Source organism: Ambystoma mexicanum, chromosome 4p (genome assembly GCF_040938575.1).
Source record: "Ambystoma mexicanum isolate Mex_15411 chromosome 4p, UKY_AmexF1_1, whole genome shotgun sequence".
NCBI lineage: Eukaryota > Metazoa > Chordata > Amphibia > Caudata > Ambystomatidae > Ambystoma > Ambystoma mexicanum.
The window spans coordinates 109,590,468-109,612,852 of NC_090927.1; the positions used below are offsets into that span (position 1 = coordinate 109,590,468).

Genomic DNA, 22,385 nt, shown 5'->3' on the forward strand with positions numbered 1-22,385 from the left:
CATTTAGAACTACAATTAAGCCATTAACTCTAGGAAGATTACCCCAAAATAACACTAGCAGGCCCTAAACCACACAGTTGATGCTTTGACTTGATAGAACTAGCTCAAGTAGTGGCTGGAAATTGTCGCAGGACTCAACAGCAATGGGGAGACAATGAGTGGTTGAATAACCAAACCCCATCCACAAGCTGTGTATTCCTCATCACAACCAATCCCCCTCCTACTGTACGTCAATACAATAGTTTCAGCTTATAAGTAGTACTTAAGTGCCACCTAACACGCACACAAAGAAATCCAGAAAGGTGGATATGGGCGACGCTGCAGATCTGCACGAGTGACTGAGATGATAAACCCCACGTTCCCCTTTGTCCCGGAGAAATACTGCTTCCTTTGTGACAGTGTCGACGACGAAATCCCAAAATGGAGGAGGCACCCCGATAACCCGGGCGGTGTCCTCCTCCTATCCTCCCCCTCCCCCGGGATGAGGGGGAGGTGCCCGCAGGAAGTGCGGCAAGACGAAAGCCCGCGAAAGGAAACAGCGCGGCAAATCGAAGGAAAAGCCTGCGAAGGGCAACAATGGCGGGGGAGGGGCTACCCTCCTTTATAACAAGCGGGCGTCCCACTGCAGGCAGTATCGAGCCTTGGCATTGGGACGCCCACCTACCAGCAGAGGACTTCGTTTTCAGCAGAGGACTTCGTTTTCAGCAGAGGACTTCGTTTTCAGCAGAGGACTTTGTTTCCAGCAGAGGACTTCGTTTTCGCTCGTAGGAGAAGGATGCCGTTCGAGTTCGTTCGGGGTTTCCAGTGGAAGACGGTTTCGGTGAAGGGGTTCCAGTGAGGAAGGAGCAGGGCTACGGTGGAAAAGGAGCGTCGCACACAAGCGAAGGTACGTGCAGGGGAGGGGCTGGGAACAGGAATGGTTCCTTAATGGGGCGAGCCCAGATGGTCCTGGGTTACACCCACCCTCCCTATGCGACCTCGCCTGGGGGTTTGGTACACTCTCGGGCTGCTGCGCAGCGGAGAGGTCAATGCTGGTGTGGGCGGCCTCGCGGCAGAGGCATTAGAAGGCGGGAGCCTAGTAGGGAATATTATGCGGTGGGGGATAGCTCAGTGGCAACTTGTGCTCTCGTTGGAAGCAAGACTTCACGAAGCAACACAAGTTCGATTCAGGGGTCGGCCCTTAGAAACCTCGGCGTATTTAAACACGTTATAAATATGCAACTAAGACAACAATACAAAACCAATTCTTGAACAGCACCTCGATCCCCCCGGGCTGTGTGAACGGTTTAAAATACAAAATAGTTTTGACATGGATTTCTTCGTCTGGTCAGTTAGCACCGCGAGTCGGGCGCTTGGGTTGACATCTGTGCAGAGCCTGCCGATGCAGGTCGAATCCCAGGAGGGTCTTATACCCTTTCGAGCTCGATAAATGAGCACCACACATCGTGTGATGATAGCGCTCAGGGTTTGTAGGTGATATAAATGCACAATTATTAGTAAATAGTCAACCGCCGCGAAGGATACCTCTGTGTACATGAGCCTTCTCAAGGAAATACCTCTGGCAAGGTGTATTTTACAGCCAGCCGGTCAAGTGGCGCAGCGAGGAGAGCGCTCGCTTGACATCCGGGCAGATCCTGCTAACGCAGGTTCGAATCCCGCGGGCGCCGTGTTTGATAAAGGAGCACTTCATAAAGGGGTAATAATAAACAGCGCTCGCACAGCACAGCCACTGGTGGCTCAACCGCTAAGGGCATTGTCGTGGATTGCTGGGGACCTGAGTCCTAATCCCAGGTCTGAAACCTCCGGGGCATTTAAAAAGATAGATTTTTTAGATACCGGAGCGTTAACAGCACGATTTAAGTACCGAATTATGTGCATGATGGTAAGGGAGTACAGGGGCTTCTCATTTTTGCACCGTTTCTGGGTCGGCCGTCGTGGCCTTTCAAGGTTGCGGTGTATATCGGCTCTTATTATGAGCACATGGAGTGGTTGTGTCTTGGTGATCGGAAATGGGTGTGCGTATATCCGGTTCAGGGGGCACTAGGGGGATTCTTTGCTAAAGGGACTTGTAGGTGAGGGCAGACGCTGTGAACAGGGTAGCAGAATCAAATGATGAGAGGTTTGATTAGGCACGTGCTTTGGAGTAAACGTTCTTCACGTAAGGGTGGGTGTGATCATGTTGTTCGCAGTTAAAAAAATTGCGCGCACTTCCTGGGAGATGATAAAACCGGTATTAGTGAAGGATAGTAGTTCGTATCCTGGGGGAAATAAGCGTTTTTCCCTAGCCTGGTGCCAGGTCGGGGCAGTCACACGGGCGCAGGAATACGCCCTGTGGGTCGGTGGGTGTGGAGGTGCCTAGGACCTCAACATGGGAAGAGGGAATGGAGCGGCACCGGTAGAAACCGAGGCTGCATAGAGAGTGAAACGACGTGTTTTGCTAAGGTGAGGCGAACAGGCCATTTCACGGAATGGTCTTCACAGGGTGTGGGTGAATTAGTTGCGCGGTCGCACATTACTCCGGTGAGTTTCGGGAGTTCATGGGGAAGGTATTGGAAATAGGGTCAGAAGTGGTAAAGTGGCTTAGTATGTGGCCACTCGGTATCGGTTTAAATGCGACGAGGGGTTCATCATTACATGCAATGGCGGGCAACCATGCCTGAGAGGCCATGGCAATGAAGGGTTGGTTGAGATGGGGGGTTAGCCAAGGGGGCTGCAACTCCGTACCACTGGCGTATGGTGCGGCGAACTAAGGAAAGGCGAGTAGCACAGCTCAGGTTAGGACTCTTGAGTTGCGCCGGCGGTTGCGGGCTAAGGGTGACATTACGACATCAGGGGCTAAAACAAGCAGTCGGGGGCTCCGGGGATCCGGTTTTGAGGTGCAGTCAGCTCAGCTCTGGTTCACCATTGTTGGGGTTGGAGGCGACGGGAGGTTTGTAATAGGTCGCGGTAGGCTAGGCGGCCAGGCCGAAGGGAAAGCTGGTATGACTTGGGGTATGAGATACAAGTCACAGGTTCAAAGCCCAATAGGGCTTGCTCAGCCTCCACTCTTCCAAGGACAGTTGACAATTACCAATAGCGGTTGGGTTGATAGTGAGTGAAGAGGGGGGCGGTATAGAGCGTTGGATTAAAAGCACTAGATAAACAACGCGTCAACAGCATTATAGAAGTTTGCCCGGTTCCGAGTCGCCAGTCAACGGTAGCAGTCTGCATGCAGAGAAAGGCTAAAGTAGGGACAGCACAGCAGCGCGGACATTAGCATAGCTCGCGGCCGCGTTCCAGACCTGCTGTCGGCGCCATTATAAGGTGCCCACGGTAGCGAATGTCTAGCCGTCCTTCTGGTTGGAATGCGAAGGAAAGGGGCTCTAGGCTAAGAAAGGGGAGTTGGTTTACGCTAGGAGGAGGCAGATTGTGCATCTAGGAATCCATCTAGGAATCCTCCTTACACGGCGATAACGTGAGGTATCACTACTGGGTCACAGCGGGCAGGCTATACGACAGGAGTGACAAGGAATAAGGGGTGGCCTCAGGCGATTCTCCGATCAAGCAACTACTTGGCTGGTGGTAACATAGGTTTTGGAATGGGCAGGAAAGGGCATGGATCGTTCAACAAGCGGCAGATGGTAAAGTAACGTGGAGCAGGTTCCCGACTCCTTGGGTCCGGGTCGGACATGGAACCGCGGGATGGTGACTATGGGTTAAAGAAGGTTAGCAGCGTGGTAGGCCTCAAACCGCGGGGGCGTGGGGGTAACTCAAGCACCTACGCGGTAACAGGCGATAATTTATTCCACAGAGGGACGCCTTACCAGGTGGAGAAGTATTCTGGTACGGCGTGACAGGGAGAGTGCCGGTAAGGGGCGGAGGATGCCAGCAACATGGGGGTCCCACAAGTTGGGGGAACTACCGTCATAGGGTACGGGGGAGCAGTGCAGGGTTTTGGCAGGCGCCCGTAAAGGTTTAATTCATGTGTACAGCCAGGTTCAAGGGGTGTTAGGGCCACGTTTAGTTGGGCCGGCGGGACATCCCGCCAGCAGCGAACTGATTGTGTGTGGCCATGAGAAAGGCAGAACGCGGCAGCCACTGGTCACCTTGCTTAGTCCACCGGCGGAGAGATTACTAGATGGCGTCAGATGTAACCACAGCGCTTTCCAGTGGAATTGCTCATTAAAGGGTCAATGATTTCAAGGGGGCCAGGGGCTGCCGAGGCTGAGCGTTCCATAGGGATCAGAGTTGGTGCTGTGCAGGGCAGCTACTACGAACTGCACAGGTGGGCTGAAGTGCCGCTGTTGCTAGAAGCAACTCCGGTCGGAGGCTGGCAATTTTATTGCATGGGCAGGTGAAGCTCGCTTTAACTGGGGCAGGTCAAAGGGAGACTGGTGGGCTGAGCTAGCACGAACTTCCCTCCCTCTCGCTCGGACGGGGCCACATAACCCAAGAGGCGTCTGGTAGGCGGGGTAACTCTTTAGGACACCCCTGGGTGTCAGGGTGGTGGCATACAACACGTATCGAGGGTAAACCAATACCTCGGGGGGTGAAGGTTCTGGGGTCGGTTTGGGTACCCACAATCTGGGGTAAACCGGGACTGCTGGGGCCTGGAAAGGGTGAGCTTGGCTGGAGGGGCCCAGTGGGGTACACAGCTGTTCAATTTGCGGCCAGGTCACGTCCTAATAATTAAGGTGGGGGTGCTCATCAACAAACAATGCGAGTTGGCACCCTCGGTAATTAACAGGTCAAGGTCTCATAGTGTTTAGGACGCTGGAAAGGGGCATTCTAACTCGTATTGCACTTCTCGGGCCAGCACCTCTGGGGAGCCTAACGGCAGGGGCGGCTGGTGGGAACAACAAGGGACCAGCTTCGCCCAACAATGAAACGGCGCTCTCCCCGCCTACGGACACCTGCAAGGGCAGGGTAGGCTCAAGCACAAAAGAGTGGGAGAGTTGGGCCTACCAAGGACTTGGTGCAAAAGAGTAAAGGGAAACAAGTAACTCCTGCAAGGGCAGGCAGGGGTGTCCCGGAGCGGGCCCGCCCTGGGTAAGGCGGAGGTTAAGGCGGATCAGGAGGGGAACGGTCTTTTGCACGCCGCTGACCGGCGCCTATGGGGAGCCTAACGGCAGGGGCAGCTGGTGGTAGCAACAAGGGACCAGCTTCGCCCAAAAATGAAACGGCGCTCTCCCCGCCTACGGACACCTGCAAGGGCAGGGGGGCTCAAGCACAAAAGATGGGGAGAGTTGGGCCTACTACGGACTTGGTGCAAAGGAGTAAGGGGAAACAAGTAACTCCTGCAGGGCAGGCAGGGGTGTCCCGGAACAGGCCCGCCCTGGGTAAGGCGGAGCGGGATGGAAAGGGGACAGAGGAAACAGGGTGCTCTTTGCAGGAGATACCTGCACAGTTGGGTGACTGAGGGAGCGCATGGTCGGAGGTGATGCACAGGGCAGAATGGAAGTGATTCCCAGGGCAGACTTGAAGGGCACGGGGTGCCAGGGATCCAAGGGGCACAACTGCAGGGGCAGGGGTGCAGATGGCTAAGGAAATGGCAAAGCCGGACAGATGGGGCATACACGGGGGAGGTAACGACCGGAGAAGCCTGGGAAGGGGGGCTCTGGGGCAGGGGATGATGGTTTCCCTACAGCAATTGGCCAGTCGAGTGGGTGAAACGGAAATCATTGGGTCGGAGATAAGCCCGAGGCCAGAATGGTCAATGGCAAATTCTGCAGGGGCGGTGGCCGGATCAGGCCCGGCTTGATTAAGTTAAAGTACCCGGGTTTTCAGAAGGAGGGGGTACATTTGTCACCAGGGTACAATTGTCATCACTGGGGTTGGAGCTAGGTTACGGGATCCTTTGTGCGAAAACCCTAGAAAAGGAGGAAGGCTGCAAGGGGGAGCCACGGTGGGCGGAAGCCCACCCGCGGCGTGGCGGTGTTTGGGCAACCAAACACAAGAGACAGACTCCGGAGGAGCCAGGAGAAAGCCGGAAGGGTCTTCGCCCTTCTCGGACCAGCGCCCCTTGGGAGCCTGAACGGCAGGGGCGTCTGGGGGGAACAACAAGGGCTCAGCTTCCCCCAAGGAAACGGCACTCTCCCCGCCCAAGAATACCTGCATGGGCAGGTGAAGCTCAGGCGCAAAGGGTTGGGAGAGTTGGGCCTATAATGGACTTTGGCAAAGAAAGGGGGAAGCAGGTCATTGGACACGGAGCAGTCGCTGCATCTTCTGAGTTATTTCCACTAATGTGTACAGTGTGGTTTTATGTTATTGTGGAAAATAAATCTGCGGCCTTTTATGCCAAAAGACAAAGCAAGACTCATTCTACACATTTCTGGGGGGGGTAAAGAAGAATGTGTTATTGCTATGTAATGGGTCCAAAATGGACGGATGCACGGGTTATGATCGTGACACAGTGGGGTGAATGGAAAAGGGGACTGCAGTAAGATTTTGCAAATAAACAAGAACCGCACCCTTACTATAAAACTGTTTGCAGTGGTCTCTGAAGTTCGAAAAAGTGCGGAACCTAAACACACTTTCAAACCAACGCAGAGCCCTTCCCACCCCTCTCAAACTTTATCATTTATCAAGCACAAACTTACTGGCTCAAAGGAACATCCTTGGGGCTGGAGGACTGAAGTGGCGGGTTCCGTAAACCAACGCAAAGGATTTTGTTGCGACACTTCAAAAAATGGTGGCCCGGGCTCAGAGAGCCTTTCAGACTTGCGTAACATTACGTGGGTCAGAAGAGGCAGAGGCAGCACATGTTTCTGCTACTCGCTCCAGGTCAATCGTGTCCTCCGCTCCTCTGCCCCCCCACCAAGGCAATCGCACCCAAGAGTGAAAGTTTGCGCCTCAGGCAGATTTTGCCCCCTGGGGCAAATGCACTCCGGGCTGCCGCCCTCTTCACCCAGGTCAAGAAACGGGCCTGCAGCCACACAGGCGACCCTTCCTTATGCCGGCCTTGCACAGGCACGCCTAGTCTTCAGTGCAACTCAAAACGCTGGCATTTGTTTTAAATGTACTGTGACCTCCTTTTAGTTACATGGTCTAGTTTCTGTTTTAGTGCAACTTAAGCTTAATTTGCTTTCAGGAGTGTATTTACCACAGGCTCCTCATCTTGACCGATATCCATGCTGGAGGTTTTAAAGCAAAAAACACTGCAATTGGGTTGGCTTCTTGGTTATGTGGCAGGTCCATGGAGGACACTCTTTTATTACACATTAACAAATAAAGGCAGTAGAATGACTCATTCTCCTGGGTTCTTGCTTTTCACAAAGTTCTATTCAATAATTGATTTTCAATAGCTCTTTATGACTTCTTTAACCAGTTTCTACAGTTTTTACTGCTTTATTGCACTTCTGTTACTTCGCCGCGTGTGGGTTCCTTGGTTCTGTACTGATATCTTTTGTATATTTGTATTTGTTTTATTTGTAACGCGCACCATCAGGCCCGGAGGCATCAGGGCGCAACTTAGACATGGTTACATTAGCGAACAGTTACATAAAATCAACAAATTTACAGTACATAGTGATGCATTATTTAATCAGCGCTTATTTAGGGATAAGCCGTTCTTGCAACAGTCGTGTTCCGGGACTTCTAATGCATTTTCCAGAAGCCATACAGAGCGCAACCTCTTGACCACATGGCTAGAGAGAAGAACCCAGCCGTATGGTCCTGCTCCGAGCCTTGTCGCATCCAATGATGCAATGCGCCTGGGATGTCGGTCCTTACTTAGTCCCAGGAGGATAGCTCAGTGGCAGCGTGCTCGACTTGGAAACAAGATGACACGAAGCAACACAGGTTCGATCCCTGGGTCCGCGCTTAGAAACCTCTGTGTATTAAGCGCGTTATAAATAACCTATCATATCACTTGCTCCCGCTTGCCTCTTGCACATGCATCAATCAAGGTACATCTGACTTCCATCTCCAAGTACACCTGGACGTCGTGCAAGCTCTCACTGTGGTTGCACAGACTCTTCAAAGAGTTCAAGAGCCTCTCAAGGGCTTTTCCACCAGTGACGGCTCCTGCATGGGAGCTTAGTGTGGTACTCTCCAAGCTTATGGGGCTGCTGTTGTGGCATATGCATCAGGCGTCCTTGAAGTTCCTTCCTTGGAAAATCGCTTTCCTTTTGGCCATATCCTCGTCCAGGAGGGTTGGTGAGGTACAAGCTCTCTATTGCAAGTCCCTGTATTTGACATTCCACCCAGCGAAGTGGTTGTAAGGACTCCTCCTTCCTTTATGCCCAGGTCCAGTCAGACTTACATTGAAACGAGCCTTTGGTGTTGCCGGGTTTCTTTGCAAACCCTCCTCTGCTTGCTGGAAGATCGTTGCATTCGCTGGACGCGGCGCATGCCTTGAAATTCTGTTTTACTCACAAAGGACTTTCGTAAGACTTAACTGTTTGGACCGGTAGGTCATGGGAAGGATTTAAGTTCACAAACTAAAGCGTCCTCATCACCAGATGGCTCTCCGGCTGCATCATGCATTGCCATCAGCTTGCCAACAGGCCGTTGCCAGGCAGGCAAGCCTATTCCACCAGAGCAATCGCATCTACAACCGTGTTCCTCTCTGTTCTCTTCTCCCTCTCCCTATTGGCAGGGCTGCTACGTGGAGGTCTGCTCACACCTTTATGAAATTCGGTCGACTGCGATTCCAGGGAGGAGTCCCATGTCGGACAAGCAGTGTTTCGCAACCAGTTTTCTTGAGGCGAGTAAGTCCTCTTGCTGCTTTTGAGCCTTGCCACATCCTGTGGTGGTGTTTATGTATTGCTGTGTAATCCTATTCACAGCATGTGAATCCATGCTGGAAAAGGAACAAGCTACTTACCTGTAACTCTTGTTCTCCAGCATGGGTCTTACATGGATTCACATGTAAACCCTCCCTCCCCTCTGCAGCTCTTCTTGGGTCCTTACTGTCACTTTGTGCGCAACCAAATCTGAAGGTGGCCACCAGGGGTACAGCCAAGGAGGACTAGTGCCATTAGTTGGAGCAATATGACCCAAAGTGACGGCAATAGGCTATACAAGCGTCAACACAGTGCTTCATTTTACCCAGGATTCCCATCCTGACGGGGTAACATTCATAGCATGTAAATCTGTGCAAGACCCATGCTAGAGAACAAGAGTTACAGGTAGGTAACATGTTCCTCATCTTGACTGGGACGAGTATGAATAGTCTCATGACCATTCTCCCCAGCCCCCAAGTTTTACGTGTTCCTCTTTAGCTGACTTAGGGATAACGTTGCTAGCTTTTCGCTTTGTCAAGCTTGGCTTCTATTTTGTTCGGACTCATTTTCCTCTTCTGATATCTCATACTTCGTATCTTCTTGCATTGCGTAGCCCAGGTACCTGTACGTTGTGCGGTCCCTGCCACGTAGCTGATCAGAATGATTATTAGAACCTCTGGCTCTCTGACTATGCCACTATTTCCAGCTGCCCGTCCAAAACTTGGATCAACTCAAAAGCCGTTTTGTAACTAAAGGGTTTGTACAAGTTCCCAGTCTCCTCCCCTTGTTACGTAGCCATGGGTCTTCCCAGGTGTACCCCTCTCCTTCCACTTGCCAATCTCACCCTCCCTCATACGGTATGGCTGAAGAGGTAATTTCAGGAGGATCTTTAGGGAGTTCCTCACAGAAACGAGTTCTTGTCCCCACAGGGGGAGTCTCTCCCACTGAGGTCCCACTTTCCTCTACCGAGGGTGTTATGGGGCGTGCTCGGACAACGTCCTGCAATTAATCAGTGGATACCATAAAAGGCAACCAAAGATGTCATATTGAACTATTGTCATTCTGATTATCGAATTGTGGATTGCGTGATCTGTTTGAATCGGACAATTGTTGATTTAAACAAAATGCCATTCTTACCTTTTGATAAGAAATTTGGATGTTGTCTTTGGATGTTGTTTATGTAGCACTTTGAATGGTAAATCGCATATAGTGCTTGCAGTTGACTTACCCTACAAACTGAGTCACACAAGACATGTTCTGTTTGAGAAATGGTCTGCACCAGTTATTATGGCAATGGTTGTAGCATTTCAGAAACCTTGGCTCTTGGTGTAGTAGTGGCTATATCTTGCTCACCATATCTAGATAGAAACTGTGGCAAAAGTGAGAGGCTGGTCACGTTCTAAAGCATATTGAGCCTTTAAAATGCGATGCTACATTTGCTGTTCTGTGGGTACATGTCCTCACTGGACGCCTGCTCTGCTCCTGGCATCTGCCTTTACCCTCAGATTCGGACAAAAGTAAATCCGTGCAAGATGGTCGCAAGCTCTGTGTGGGCATGGCAATGATCCTCTTCCTGTACAAGTTATTTACAGGGTTGAATGTAAGGATTTGACTAGCAGTAGCTAAAAGCAGCTCTTGGGCACCTGTAATGAGCCGGAGGAGATGCGGGCATCTCAGTCAATTGAATAGTGAAACAGTGTCAAGTCCCTATGCTTCCAGGAAGACTGAGCTGCTGAGCTGCAGAAATGTCATAAAGGGGTCTTGAAGGGAGGGCCTTCCTCTTTCACTGACAAGCTAGCACCCCAATGAGTGAGAGGGGAGTAAAGGTCCTTTGCTTGAATACTGAACTTATTGAGGTTTTGTTTTGAATTGCTAGGCGTTGGAGCGAGGCGAGGAAGAAAAGGCCCTGTTGGAAGAAGAGCCAGTTTGAGTGGGCCTATTAATTAATCCAGTCTCGTGTTAAGACGAGGTACGTTCCGGTTGAACGTCTCGTGAAGAATACTGTACAAAGTTGAAGAGAAAAGCTGTAAGATAAGGGGGAAGACCGTGTCGTGAAAACCACGGATGTTCACTCTACTGGAGATATGGTCTGTGTAACGTCGGGAGGCTGAAGGCAGAAGCAGCTCTGGCCGAGTCTCCGATGTGGAATTTGTGTGTGCGGAGCTCCAGAAGTTAACCGACCAGCTGTGAGGGGGAGGATACATTGTACGCCGCTCCCGCTGAAGTTGAGTCTGCCTCGTGTGCTCCTATCAGCTGGGAGAGAGCGGCTGCGAAGGGCCGCGCTGATCGGAGCCCCCACCTTTCTGAGGGCGGAGCTAGCCTGTCAACGAGGAGACGAGCCCCCAGGAGCTTCAAAGGAGACCGCGGAGATCGTACGAGCGAGGATCAGAGCCGGCGGAGGGATATCGGAAGGTATGCTGTTCACGGAGGAGCTGATAAGAAGCCAAAAGTAATCTAGCAAGGTGAGAGATTTACGTGACGGATGTCTGAGAGCCTGGAATAACGTAGTCAAGCTTCTACATGAGATGGAAAGTGTGACTGTCGATTCATAAGGGAAGGAAATAGCAGAGTGAACACTGAATTACATATTAGACGAAGAGAAGGCCTTAAAGGGACAGTTGTATATTAGAGAGGGTGAAGCCCAGGAATCAAATGTAGACTGTCAAGACTGTTTAAGTCACTAGAGGAGATTGACAGACAGATCAATCGATCCAAGCAAAGCCTATAGAAGCCAAGGATTCAGCAGTTCGATAATATAGAGACTCTTGTTTCTGCTACCAAGATTTGATGTGGAATTATCCAGAATAAGGAAGTTGACCAAACGAACTGAAAACCAAAGATCGCCAAATCTGTTAAATGTTACTGTTATGAAACCAAAAAGGAGTTAATAAAAACAGTTCTAGAACAGTATAGTGTCCAGTCTGTCTGCTCTATCACACCATCTTATATACACTAGTGTTCAGGAGCTACATCGGAGTAACTAGGTCATGGTGCTCAGCGTTTCACAGGTGGAGCTTCCATGTAGAACCCATTGGGCTTTAAATGTCTTCTAGATATGTCCTAGCTCTCCTTTATACACATTCTCAGAGTACATGTCAGTTAGGTATGTTTGTATGGCACCAGTTGGCTTTGGCAACCCAAAGTAGCCCCTGCTACATTTTGCGATCGGGCCAACCAGGCTCCTCTGGGCTAGTATTTATTTGGAAGTTTGGTAATGTGCAGCTGCCATCCATATGGTTGCTTTGTTGTCCTCTGTCCAAGGGCAGGGTCCTGTTGATTTGGTGTAGTTTGACTTGACTCTTTGTGTGTTGACTGTATCACTTGTATTGTTATGCTGTTGCTCTAAACTAAGTTGATATATAAGCAATCATTTGCAGGGTTGAGGAACTGACCATGTAACAGAGTGTGGGGCATGTTTAGAAAGGGAGGAAAGTAATATTGTATTGTCCTATTAAAAATGGGCAATTGTCTGAAAAGGAAGATTTTGACTCTTCTTGTGGTCAGATTTCAACTTGGGAACTGTCAAGACTTCTACAACGCTTGGTACCCATTCGATTCAGTGTCCGTTCTCTTGGAAATCTTTAATTTAGTGAATGCAGTCTGATATTGTGGGCCCGTCACATGAAGACAGTCTGTATTTTACACTGTGCTTTGAGTTTTTCCTTCGCTCCGCTGGCTTCAACTGGAGGGCGTTTCTTTTTTAATTTTTTTATTTGGCTAGTTGATATCAACTTTTCAAATCTTTAAAAGTCATAATATATAAAATAAAATGACCAAACTTTTTTATCATAATGTGCAATAAACAAACACATCTGATAAATATACTACATTACAAAGCTAAAATTCTTGAATAAGCATCATTTGCACAAAAACGAATAAACAGATCTCATTCCAACTCCAGGCTCATATGTTGCCCTGCGTACAGCTTTGCAATCAGCCTTTATGATTCCTATGGAGTTTTGTTTAAGGATTGCCTTTTTGTGACTCAAAATCAGGGACTGTTATTTCAAGAAAGTGTACTATAGCAACTTTTACAGCCAGTCTTGGGCTCGAAGATGTACTGCCACATTTCTGCTTCTTCTAGATCACAATGTAAATTGAAAACATGTTGGAGTACCTTTTTACGAACCAAATTCAGGCTAGGACATGATACTATTAAATGTTGTATAGATTCTTTGTCGTACATTTTGGCAATAGCGACAGGTTTTGATTTAGCAGACTTTGTTTCCTTCTATATAGCACTTCTCGTGTGTGCCATAGATTCAACTGAATCGCATGTCTTGCCTTCGAATTCACGATGAGGGCCATTTAACTAAGCATTCTGCCATAATTCTGTGCCTTTTTGTGCCAAAGAGTGAGGCATCAAAATGGTTTTACAAGCAGCTAGATTATTTATCCAATCGTGTTCAGAGATTTTTTTTTTTTTTAGCTCGCTCAGGATCTCAGGATTGGAGATTAACAATTCAATGTTTGAGGCATCGGCCAGGACACAGATTAGGAAATTGCACCACTTAATGGAAAAGCCACTTATGGTTGACAGAAGATGGTGCGCAACTATGCTCATTATGTTGTGTGTTTAGGCCCAATAAACATTTGCGCAGTAGAGCGCACTTTTTCCACGATGCTTGCGAGTACAAGGAGAGTGAGCCTAACTCGAATCGGATCATTAGCAAAGGAGTGCAGTTAGGCAGTTGCAAAACATGTTTCCAAAATTGAGCCTCACTTTTGTCCCAGTATTCACGATTTCTTGGAGATCCTGTCTCTACTCCATATAACAGTATAGGTGCTACTTTCATCTGAAAAAGGGATAATATATGTTTCAGAGAGAATTTGCCAAATCTAAAGGAGAGTAATTTCGCCTGTGAAATAAGGGCTTGTAATTTGCATTTCAATTCCCACTTGGGCAGTATTTGAGTGTTGACATTTGTAAAGGTGACCCCTAGATATTTATATTGATCAACCATTAAACACGACCTTGTCCTGAAGTCCTGAAGTAACCATGTGTAATTCTTTGTCCTTCGCTTAGGAGTATTATTGCAGACTACAATCTGCGATTTACTTGTGTTTATTATCAGGTTGTTTTCTTAAGTATAATCATTAAGTTTGTGTAACATATTTTGCAACCCAGATGGAGTGTGAGATAACAAAAGCCGATAATCTGCATATAATGGATATCGAATTTTGTGGTTCCCAGTTTTGGGGGGGTCGCCGAGGGTGTTGCCAAAGATCCCTCCCATATCAAGTATGAAAAAATTGAACAAGCAGAACACCAGCAAGCACCCCTGTTTTATCCCTCTCTTGATATCAATTGGTGCCGAGAGGGTGCCCTCAAAGGGTCAGTCGCACTTGCATTGTCGTTTCTAGATGGAGTAGCATAAGTAATGCTAATAGGGAGTTCGGGCAGTTGTGTTTTTTAAGTTTGTTATAAAGCAGTATGCGATCCATTGAATCGAACGCTGCCTGAAAATCAATGAATGCTAAATAAAGAACCTGTCCTCGGGGTGTGCATTGCATTTTAATCAGGTTTAAACATAAGATGTTTGGAACTGTCCCCAAGCCAGGAACAAAACCAGATTGATAAGGATCTCTTAACTGCTGTTGTGAGATCCACATTTCAATTCCTTTAAAAACAGTCTACCAAAAATCTTACTTGGAACGTCCAAGAGCGAGATTGGACGATAGCTGCTTGGGGCTTGCCGATCGCCCTTCTTGTAAATTGGTATGGTGATTGAATGGGTCCAAGTTTTCGGTAATGCCTATGCAGCATTAATAGCTGAGAAAATAGTATGCAATATGGATGCCCACAGGTCGGGATGAGATTTTAAGGTTTAATTTGACAGGCCATCTGGTCCTGACGCTTTCGAATTAGAGGTGGTTTTAATGAGTAATAATGTCTTCATATTATGCAGGTGAGATGAAAACAAGGTTCCAATTTCAAGGATTCCAGACTTTTGTTGCCTTGGGGTACAGAATATAAATCTGAAATATTGTATCCATGTTTGTTCAGTGACCGCATTAGACTGGAGTACAATGTGTGAACCCCCAGCTCCTTCATCAATGATGTTCCACATTTTGGCAGTATTCTTTGTTGCCAAGGTGTTCAACATAATGGCACCATCATTCTGGTACATCTGTGAACGAAAACTTTTTACCCAATTTGTATACTATGTTATAATTTTTCCTGAGAGAAGGATCTCGAGGTCATGAGGATGCCTTGCAACTTGCCTCAGTTCAGCACGATATAAGGCTTTTCTTATTTTACCTCCTGATTGTAACCATGTTGGTGTTTTAATTTATTTTGGTAATTTGTTGAGTGCTGGAATAATTGCATTGTGTTGCTATACTCTATGCCTAGACTTCAGCACTAATATTCTGATTCATTAAGTTTGCCCGATATTGATTGAAGTGTTGCAATGCATCCTCCGACCATCAGTCGATTCAGCCCAGGATTGAGAAACAGCCACCTCGATCAATTTCACCACCAGTGAAACTTTGATCCCTGTGCCACCATTTCATTGACAAGATGTTGTGATCACTTCGCTTAGAATCAATGACCGCAAAACTCTTTGAGACAATGGGATATTATTCACATAAATGTAATCAATTATTGACTTCTTGACACCACTGTGCCAAGTTGCCCGTGGAGGTATATCCTCTTTAAACATACAGTTTAACATGTGCAGATTATGGGATTTAATTAACATGTTCCAACGGCATGCTCTTCCCCATCAGGTGAGGGATTTGTATCCAGGGCACTGATATTAAAATCCCCAGCTATCTCTAGACACTGTATTAGCCAGAGCAACCATATCTAGTAGAGTAATTAGATCTTTGAAAAAAACACTGTCCTCTATAGCAACGGGATTCCAATATACATCGAGTAAAGCATAGCCAACATTATGATTCGTAACCTTTACCAACATCATGATTATTTGGACATGCCCCCAACTCAGATGGATGTACCTTTTTAGGATTTTAATGGCCGTTAACAAGCCAGAGGATGGTCTTCCACAAGGGTTTTTATATGGAGTGATTATGTGGTTTGTCATGCGGTTGATGCACAGTCCTGCTGTCTTATTTCGCAGCCTTTTTAGCTTCTGAATTTCAGTTCTTAATAAATCGGTGTACAGTATCTTACAATATCCCTGCTGTAGGTAAACTTGCAGGTACCTTTCACTATGATCTCGGGAGAGGCAATGACTTCTTGAGGGTGTTCATCCGGTAGTTCAGTCCCTTCGCTACATCATTGATGGGGGTGCAAAGGGAAGATCAAGATGCTTGTGTTTTTAGCTTGGGGCTCTGGAGAGAGGGTGCACCCAGTGGTGGTGCAAATGGAAGTTGGAGTGATGTAACGACCCATTAGCAGCACCTCTGCATGTGAGCCTTTTAGGCAGGGCACTCTTTCTCTTACCCAATGCAGAGATGTTGGTGTAAACTATAGGATATACCCTCCAATATACCATTTCCAAGGCATCAATTCTTTCATGATCATGCAAAGCTGTTCTCGTCACTATTAAGACTGGGGATGGTGTGTAAGTGCATCGAGCATTCAAAATAAAAAGGTGATGAGCTGGTGTCAACCCGCTCGTGGGCATCGGTGCGGTCTCTGTGGAACTTAGTAAGTCGCAAATCTGACTTCCACATGAAGAGCAATATATGGTTGGATCTAGTGAAGATCTCCTTCACCCTTTTCTACTCATGCCCCGAGATGTGACACTGTGTGCACCTGTCTTCTCACACTGCGTTTCTTTGTTCTAGTCTCTGCTTGTGTGCTGTACCATCATTACCGGCTGCTGCTGCTGTTGCTGCTGTTGCTTCTGTTGTGGTCGATGCAAAGCTCCGGATGAAGATGAGTCTTACAAATATGTCAACCCAGAGGACCTGGAAGCACAGATCAGAGCCGAGGAACAAGGTGAGTCCCTGCCACACTGCCCTTGCATGCATAGATGGATTATGCTTTCCATTCTACACATTGTTCATTACCATGGTGTGCTGTTCAGCTGGTAACTTAAAGAACATTTTTTCAATTGTTGCCATTCTAGGACCATGGTTTATTTGTCTTCAAAGCTTTAACAGGTAGACTGCGTTGTGTGTAGGGTAAAGTGTGCAGCCAATACGTGTGATATACACAATGTTATAATGTTATTCTGTTACCCATTATTCCGTTACCTGAAGCGGGCCTCTGCATCTTGTGTCTACCCTCATAACCGGAATACACACTCACTCTTTATTCCAAGGACTTACCTTTTTTGTTTTTTGGATTTTTCTTTATACCGCAGCTGTCCGGTTTCAGCGGCCACATGTGTGTACTTGATCACCGCTAGTGCTTGTCATTGCTACTGAACCAGAGAGCCAGCATATATCGCCACCTGCCCTCATTTCTGGGAGGCTATCCGGAGCAAACTGCATCGCTGGAGGGCTTTCTTCCTAGAAATGTTCAGGTCTTTCTTTCAATAAATGTAGTAAGCCTAATTTCTCTTCTGAGTCCATGCCAATTTATTTTCCCAGGATTGGGGGAATCTTCCAGGAGTCGAAGATTGTGCGTTCCCCACGGTCCTTTTACACCTGGTGACCTCATTGGCCACTTTCCTAACCTTCATGAGACTTTGTATTGTGTTCACATTCCCTGTCCAGGTACCGGCAGTGAATGAAAAGCGAGCATCCCAAAGGCTCACTTATTTATTACAGTATTTATATAGCACTTTTATCCAAAGCGGTCCTTCTGAATTGCAAAGGCTTTCTCCATCACGACTGAGGACACCGTCCTAGGGACAGACCAGACAGTTCCCTCTTCTGCCCCGGAGGATTGGGCTCCTTTCAGAGAGAATTCGGAAGAGGCGGAGCATATTTATCATCTGACGCATTGGATTCCACCTTGCAGAAGTAAAAGGAGGAGTAGGGGCCGACATGCCCATTCATCCCTCGCAGTGCTACAAACCAAGAGCCGAGCCAACCCAATCTGGTAAAAAAAACACAAGTAAGAGATACTTCCTTCGCCTTTTCTGGTAATGTGGGCCGAGGGAAGGCTGCACGCTTAAGAGGGGTGTGACTGTGATTTAGTAGTGACTCAAACAGCAAATAACAGTTCAAAATAATGGGAATGTCCAATCAAGATTTTATAAATATAGATATACTTCAATAAAGCACACCATCGGCAAAATAACTAAATGGACAAACAATACACATCCCTGCGGCAAGGAGCAGAGAATAAGCACAGGTGCAACAATGCAGCACTCTGGGTAATCGGGGACATCAGGTATGTGAAAACCACACTGTTCTTGTAGATCAGGGATTTAGGCACCTAACCAGTCTCTAGGGCCTAGACTCGACCAAGGGATAGAGTCAATAGTGCCTTAGGTTCTATGGTGCCAACCAGGTTGTTGGGGGTGCTGTTCAAGCAGTTTGAATTGGACTTACTGGGTCGGCGACATTGTTCCAGACGGGGAGCATGTCTCGAGCTGCAGTTTGGTGTGGTTCAAAGAGCGGATTGTTGGGCCCATCAGTTTTGGTTCGGTAATGAGGTGTCTAACGACTGAATTCGCAGTTCAAGATGAACAGCTAGAGTACAGTGTTCGAGGGTCATGGTCTGAAGATGCATCCAGGGTCTGTTGATCTGGTAGTTCTTCTGGTTCGAGCCGGGGAAAAGCCACTTTCAGCGGGTGCAGTTCAACGGTGAACTGGTTTGAGGATTCAGTTTAGCGGTTCGGGAGCAGCACTCATGTTCTGGCCAGGGAGCAGTGTCAAGCTGGGTTCAAAAAAGGGCTTGCTGCTTTTTTAACACTATGCTTGAAAATGGCAAATTGTTAGGGCCACCAGGGTTGGTCCAACAGTTGGTTTGACTGAAAAGGGTGGAGACTGGATGGTGGTTCTGTTGGAATGGTCCAATCAAGTGCTTGAGAAGCTGTGGCTTGTAAGGGCCACAAGGGCCAGTTCGACTGTTGTCTTGATGCCGCTGATGCAGGATACTGGAGACCTAGTTTGGTGCAAGCTGCTCGATGCAGCGTTCAATGGGACATCTGGGTCAGTTCGACTGGCGATGACCAAATTCAGCGAAGGTGCTGGCAGTTTGAGCAGCCGTTCGAAGGAAGCAGATGGGATTATGAGCATGTAGTTCGAGTCTAGGCCTATAGCGCTCTTGGCGGCAAACAGATTGGAAAACACGCGAGGGCGAGTGCCATCAGCAGCCCCGGAACATCCTGAGAGTTCGAAGGTGTCGAACGAGGTTGAATCATGGCTGAAATTGGTTTGATGGTAGGAATGCAGGTTTCCTGGCTTTTGGTCCTCTGGTTCCCATGAGTGCCAAGGTTTGATCTCGGTTCTTGTTCTCCCAGGTATTAGGGTGGCTGGTCCACAACTGCAGGAGTCCTACAACGTGGTGAGGACCTGGGTAATGTTTTGGCTGGCAGAGTGGTAGGTCTTGTCGCAGCAATAGGCCATCCCCAATGTTCCTTGGGGACAGTTGGGGGACAGTGTCTTGGACACTCAGTCTTCACCTCACTGGTAGAGGACTTAGGAGAGATCAATTCTCCCAACAGTCAACTGAACTCTTCCTCAGGTTTATGTTCAAGAGTGAATCAAGAAAGAGGTGAGAGACCTTCTTTTAAAGGAAAAAGCCTGCAGGCGATTGGACTAAAGGTAGCCTGCCTTAGTGGTCCAATCCCTGTTGAAATAAGTGAACTTTGCCCTTCTGACTACACCCAAAGTGCTTTGCTCTAGTCAAAGTGGAGGAGACAGGAAGGGGAGAGAGGCAGAGAGAAAAACACTGGTGGAAGTTTCCTTCCACTGTACAAAGCCCTCAAGACTACTCCAATCTTGAACCCCTTCTCTTCTCACTATGATCAAAAACTCATTTAGTTACAAAATACCAAATCTTTGCATGGAAATGGATTTTGCCATGCATTGAACATGAAGGGGCATAGGACATAAGCATATGAAGTGACGTTCCCTATTAAAACGTATATAACTTGCACTCTGACCCACCTTAGGAGCTGCCCTTAACTGAGCTTTAGGGAGCGGGGGACAACCCTGCAACCCCCACTCCCATAATTCAGTATTTTGAATGAAATTTTTGTAGTCCCAAAATGCGGGACTTTGGGTGATGCAGGATTGTAAATACAGTATTTTCGTGGAATACCATCCTGGATATGTTGGGGTGGGAGGGGTGGAAGATGGCCCTTTTCCCCCTGCCCCGGACTCCCGAAAGAGTCACCAGTATCAGGCAGTTGTTCACACTTTTCTAGAACCACAACAGACTTCCATTGGCTTCCGCCCTCTGCCTCTTTGGTCTCATGGCCTCCTGCATTCTTCTGGTGAGGCCAGACTGCAGATGCAGTCCTTTCAATGGCTATTGAGGGATCAATGGTCCCAGGTCTTTGAAAACATGACGGACATCCTCCGAGTATCGAAGCAGGTGGCCAACAACCTCTTATGGAGCGCCAACAGGGAGAGCATGATGGCAGGGGAACCCTTTTGGCCACCGTATCCTGAAGCAAAGGTGGCCAGAGATGCATACCTAACTGGCTGGGGTGCTCACTGTGGGGATCTGCAGTATTTGGTCTCCAGTGGAACCCGTTGGCGCATCAACAGGCTGGAGTTGCAAGCAATCCTGCTAGCCCTTATGGATTTTGCGTCATCCCTCAGGGGGAAGGAAGCATGTCCTTATTCTGACTGACAACCCATTGGCCATGCCTTACCTCAACAAGCAATGAGGTGTGTGGTCTCTGCCCCTGTGCACTGAGGCCATGCAACTATGGTTCTGGCTCCTGGAGAACAGATTTTCTGCTTCTACAGTCCATATGGAAGGAGCAGAGAAGGAGTTGGCGGATGCTTTGAGCAGGGTGAAAGTGTAGGGAAGTTTACCTGGGGGTTATTGTGGGAATCGTCACCTAGTGGGGAACTCTGTCTGAGGATCGGTTTGCCATGAGGGCAAACAGGAAATGTAAGCAGTTATGCTCAAGGGAGTTCCCTGCTAGGTGGGCATTAGGAGACTTTTCCTGATGGAGCGGGTTGTTGACCTCCTTACGCATTACTCTTGATACCTTTCATCCTGTGGATTACGGGCCACCATTAAGTTGGATCGCCCCGGACTGGGCAAGAAGAATGTGGTACCCAGACCTTCTGGAAATGACAATCTGCCCACTTCGCTGGCTTCCTCAGAGGATGGACCTCCGATCCCAGTCGAAAGGTCAGGTGCTCCACTCTAAGCTCGAGACTTTCAATCTGCATGCGCAGCTCGAGAGGTTGGGATATGACTGGGACCTCTCTGAAGAGATGCTTGGGGTTTTACTGGCTGCATGTACACCCTTCACTAGGTCCCTTTACATGTGCAGGTGGGGAAGGCTCGAGGTATGTTGTAGGGATCGCAGTGTGGACCCCATCTCGTGTCCCACCCCCATGGTGACGGCATGTCTACCTTATTGGGCCTCTTTAGGCCTACAGATAGGCACGGACAAAGGCTATTTGGCGGCTTTGCGCTTGTTTGGGTTCACCGGATCAAGGTTTGTGCTTTTTGATCCTGTTGCTGGGACAGTTTCTGAAACCCATGCATTCCACGTCCATCGGGTTATTTACTCTGAAGACTGCCTTCTTGGTGAACCATCGCTTCGGCAAGACGTATATAAGGTAGCAGCTCATTACAGAGCTTTAGTTTAACTGCACGCTCTATGCTCAAGTAATATAGCAACCTATTTGTGCATGAAACGCCCGTGTACTGAGCTGCTAGTGCTTGCTTAAATGACATCCGAAGTACTGCATTTGTCGGTGCTTTGGCGGACATATTTATGCAGTTCGCTCCATTCAGGTGCACTGGCCACGGGACCCTGCTGGCTGAAGCCTACAGGGTGTGCCGAAGAGGGACCTGCGCCTAAACACGGCGTACTGGCTTGCATGCGAAGTCTACTGTGAGTAAGGTTTATTAAGCCGAATGTTTAAACTGTAAAGTTTGCCTTCATGTTCTAAATGCCTGAAGTTGGTATTCTAACGACCAATAGCTAGATTGTATTTGCTGTGAAATAAACTAGTAGTCTTGGCTTCTTTAAATTATTTCTTCATTTGACAGCCTGTAAACGTCAACCTAGCCAAAGCGTGCTTTATGGCTGCATGCTTTTTCCTCACAGCATCCCATGTGATTACGCATACGTCCACATTCATTTATATACACTTTTTAGAATGAGCAGGTTTGGGCAAATAAAGCAAATTAAGACTTTGTTAGCCGAACAAGCAAAGTAGGTCTGCTGGAGCCTTTGCATCACCTACTCAAATGGCACCTGTCCTAAAAGTCGTCTTGAAATTAGCACTTACTTAAATCTCAACCTCCTATACTTGCACTTAATTTCCCCAAAAAATCAGCCCCCACATCTGCCCATAAGTATTTAAACATGGATATGAAAGTGAAGGAAATGCCTTTAATTAAACAGTCAGTCCATAAACTTCTCGCTTTGCACAGCAGTGTAATCAAATTATGACCACTAGATGGCAGTGAAGTTGCATGAATGAAATGGGTCGAGGTCGCCAGCAGAGGCGAGATTGTGAATAAACCAAATAATGTTCCAACGAGAGAGACGACTTTTAGGTCTGACGTGGGCGAGCAAGCGGCAGCTTACTAGATCATTTGAAACAAAGAAAGCAGCAGCACCCTCTGCTGTCAGTCGCTGGAACTGCAGCCAAATTGATTTCTCTGCT

At 48.0% G+C, this 22,385-nt stretch overlaps 1 protein-coding gene across 3 annotated transcripts in view; it reads left to right on the plus strand.

Moving 5' to 3' along the window:
• The window catches only part of DNAJC5G (DnaJ heat shock protein family (Hsp40) member C5 gamma), a 410,708-nt gene that overhangs the window by 289,330 nt on the left and 98,993 nt on the right, over positions 1 to 22,385 (plus strand). For all 3 annotated transcript variants that reach the window (XM_069605490.1, XM_069605489.1, XM_069605491.1), the window contains exon 4: positions 16,464 to 16,617. In XM_069605490.1, coding sequence (XP_069461591.1) covers positions 16,464 to 16,617 — 154 coding nt within the window. The remainder of the gene's footprint in view (positions 1 to 16,463; positions 16,618 to 22,385) is intronic.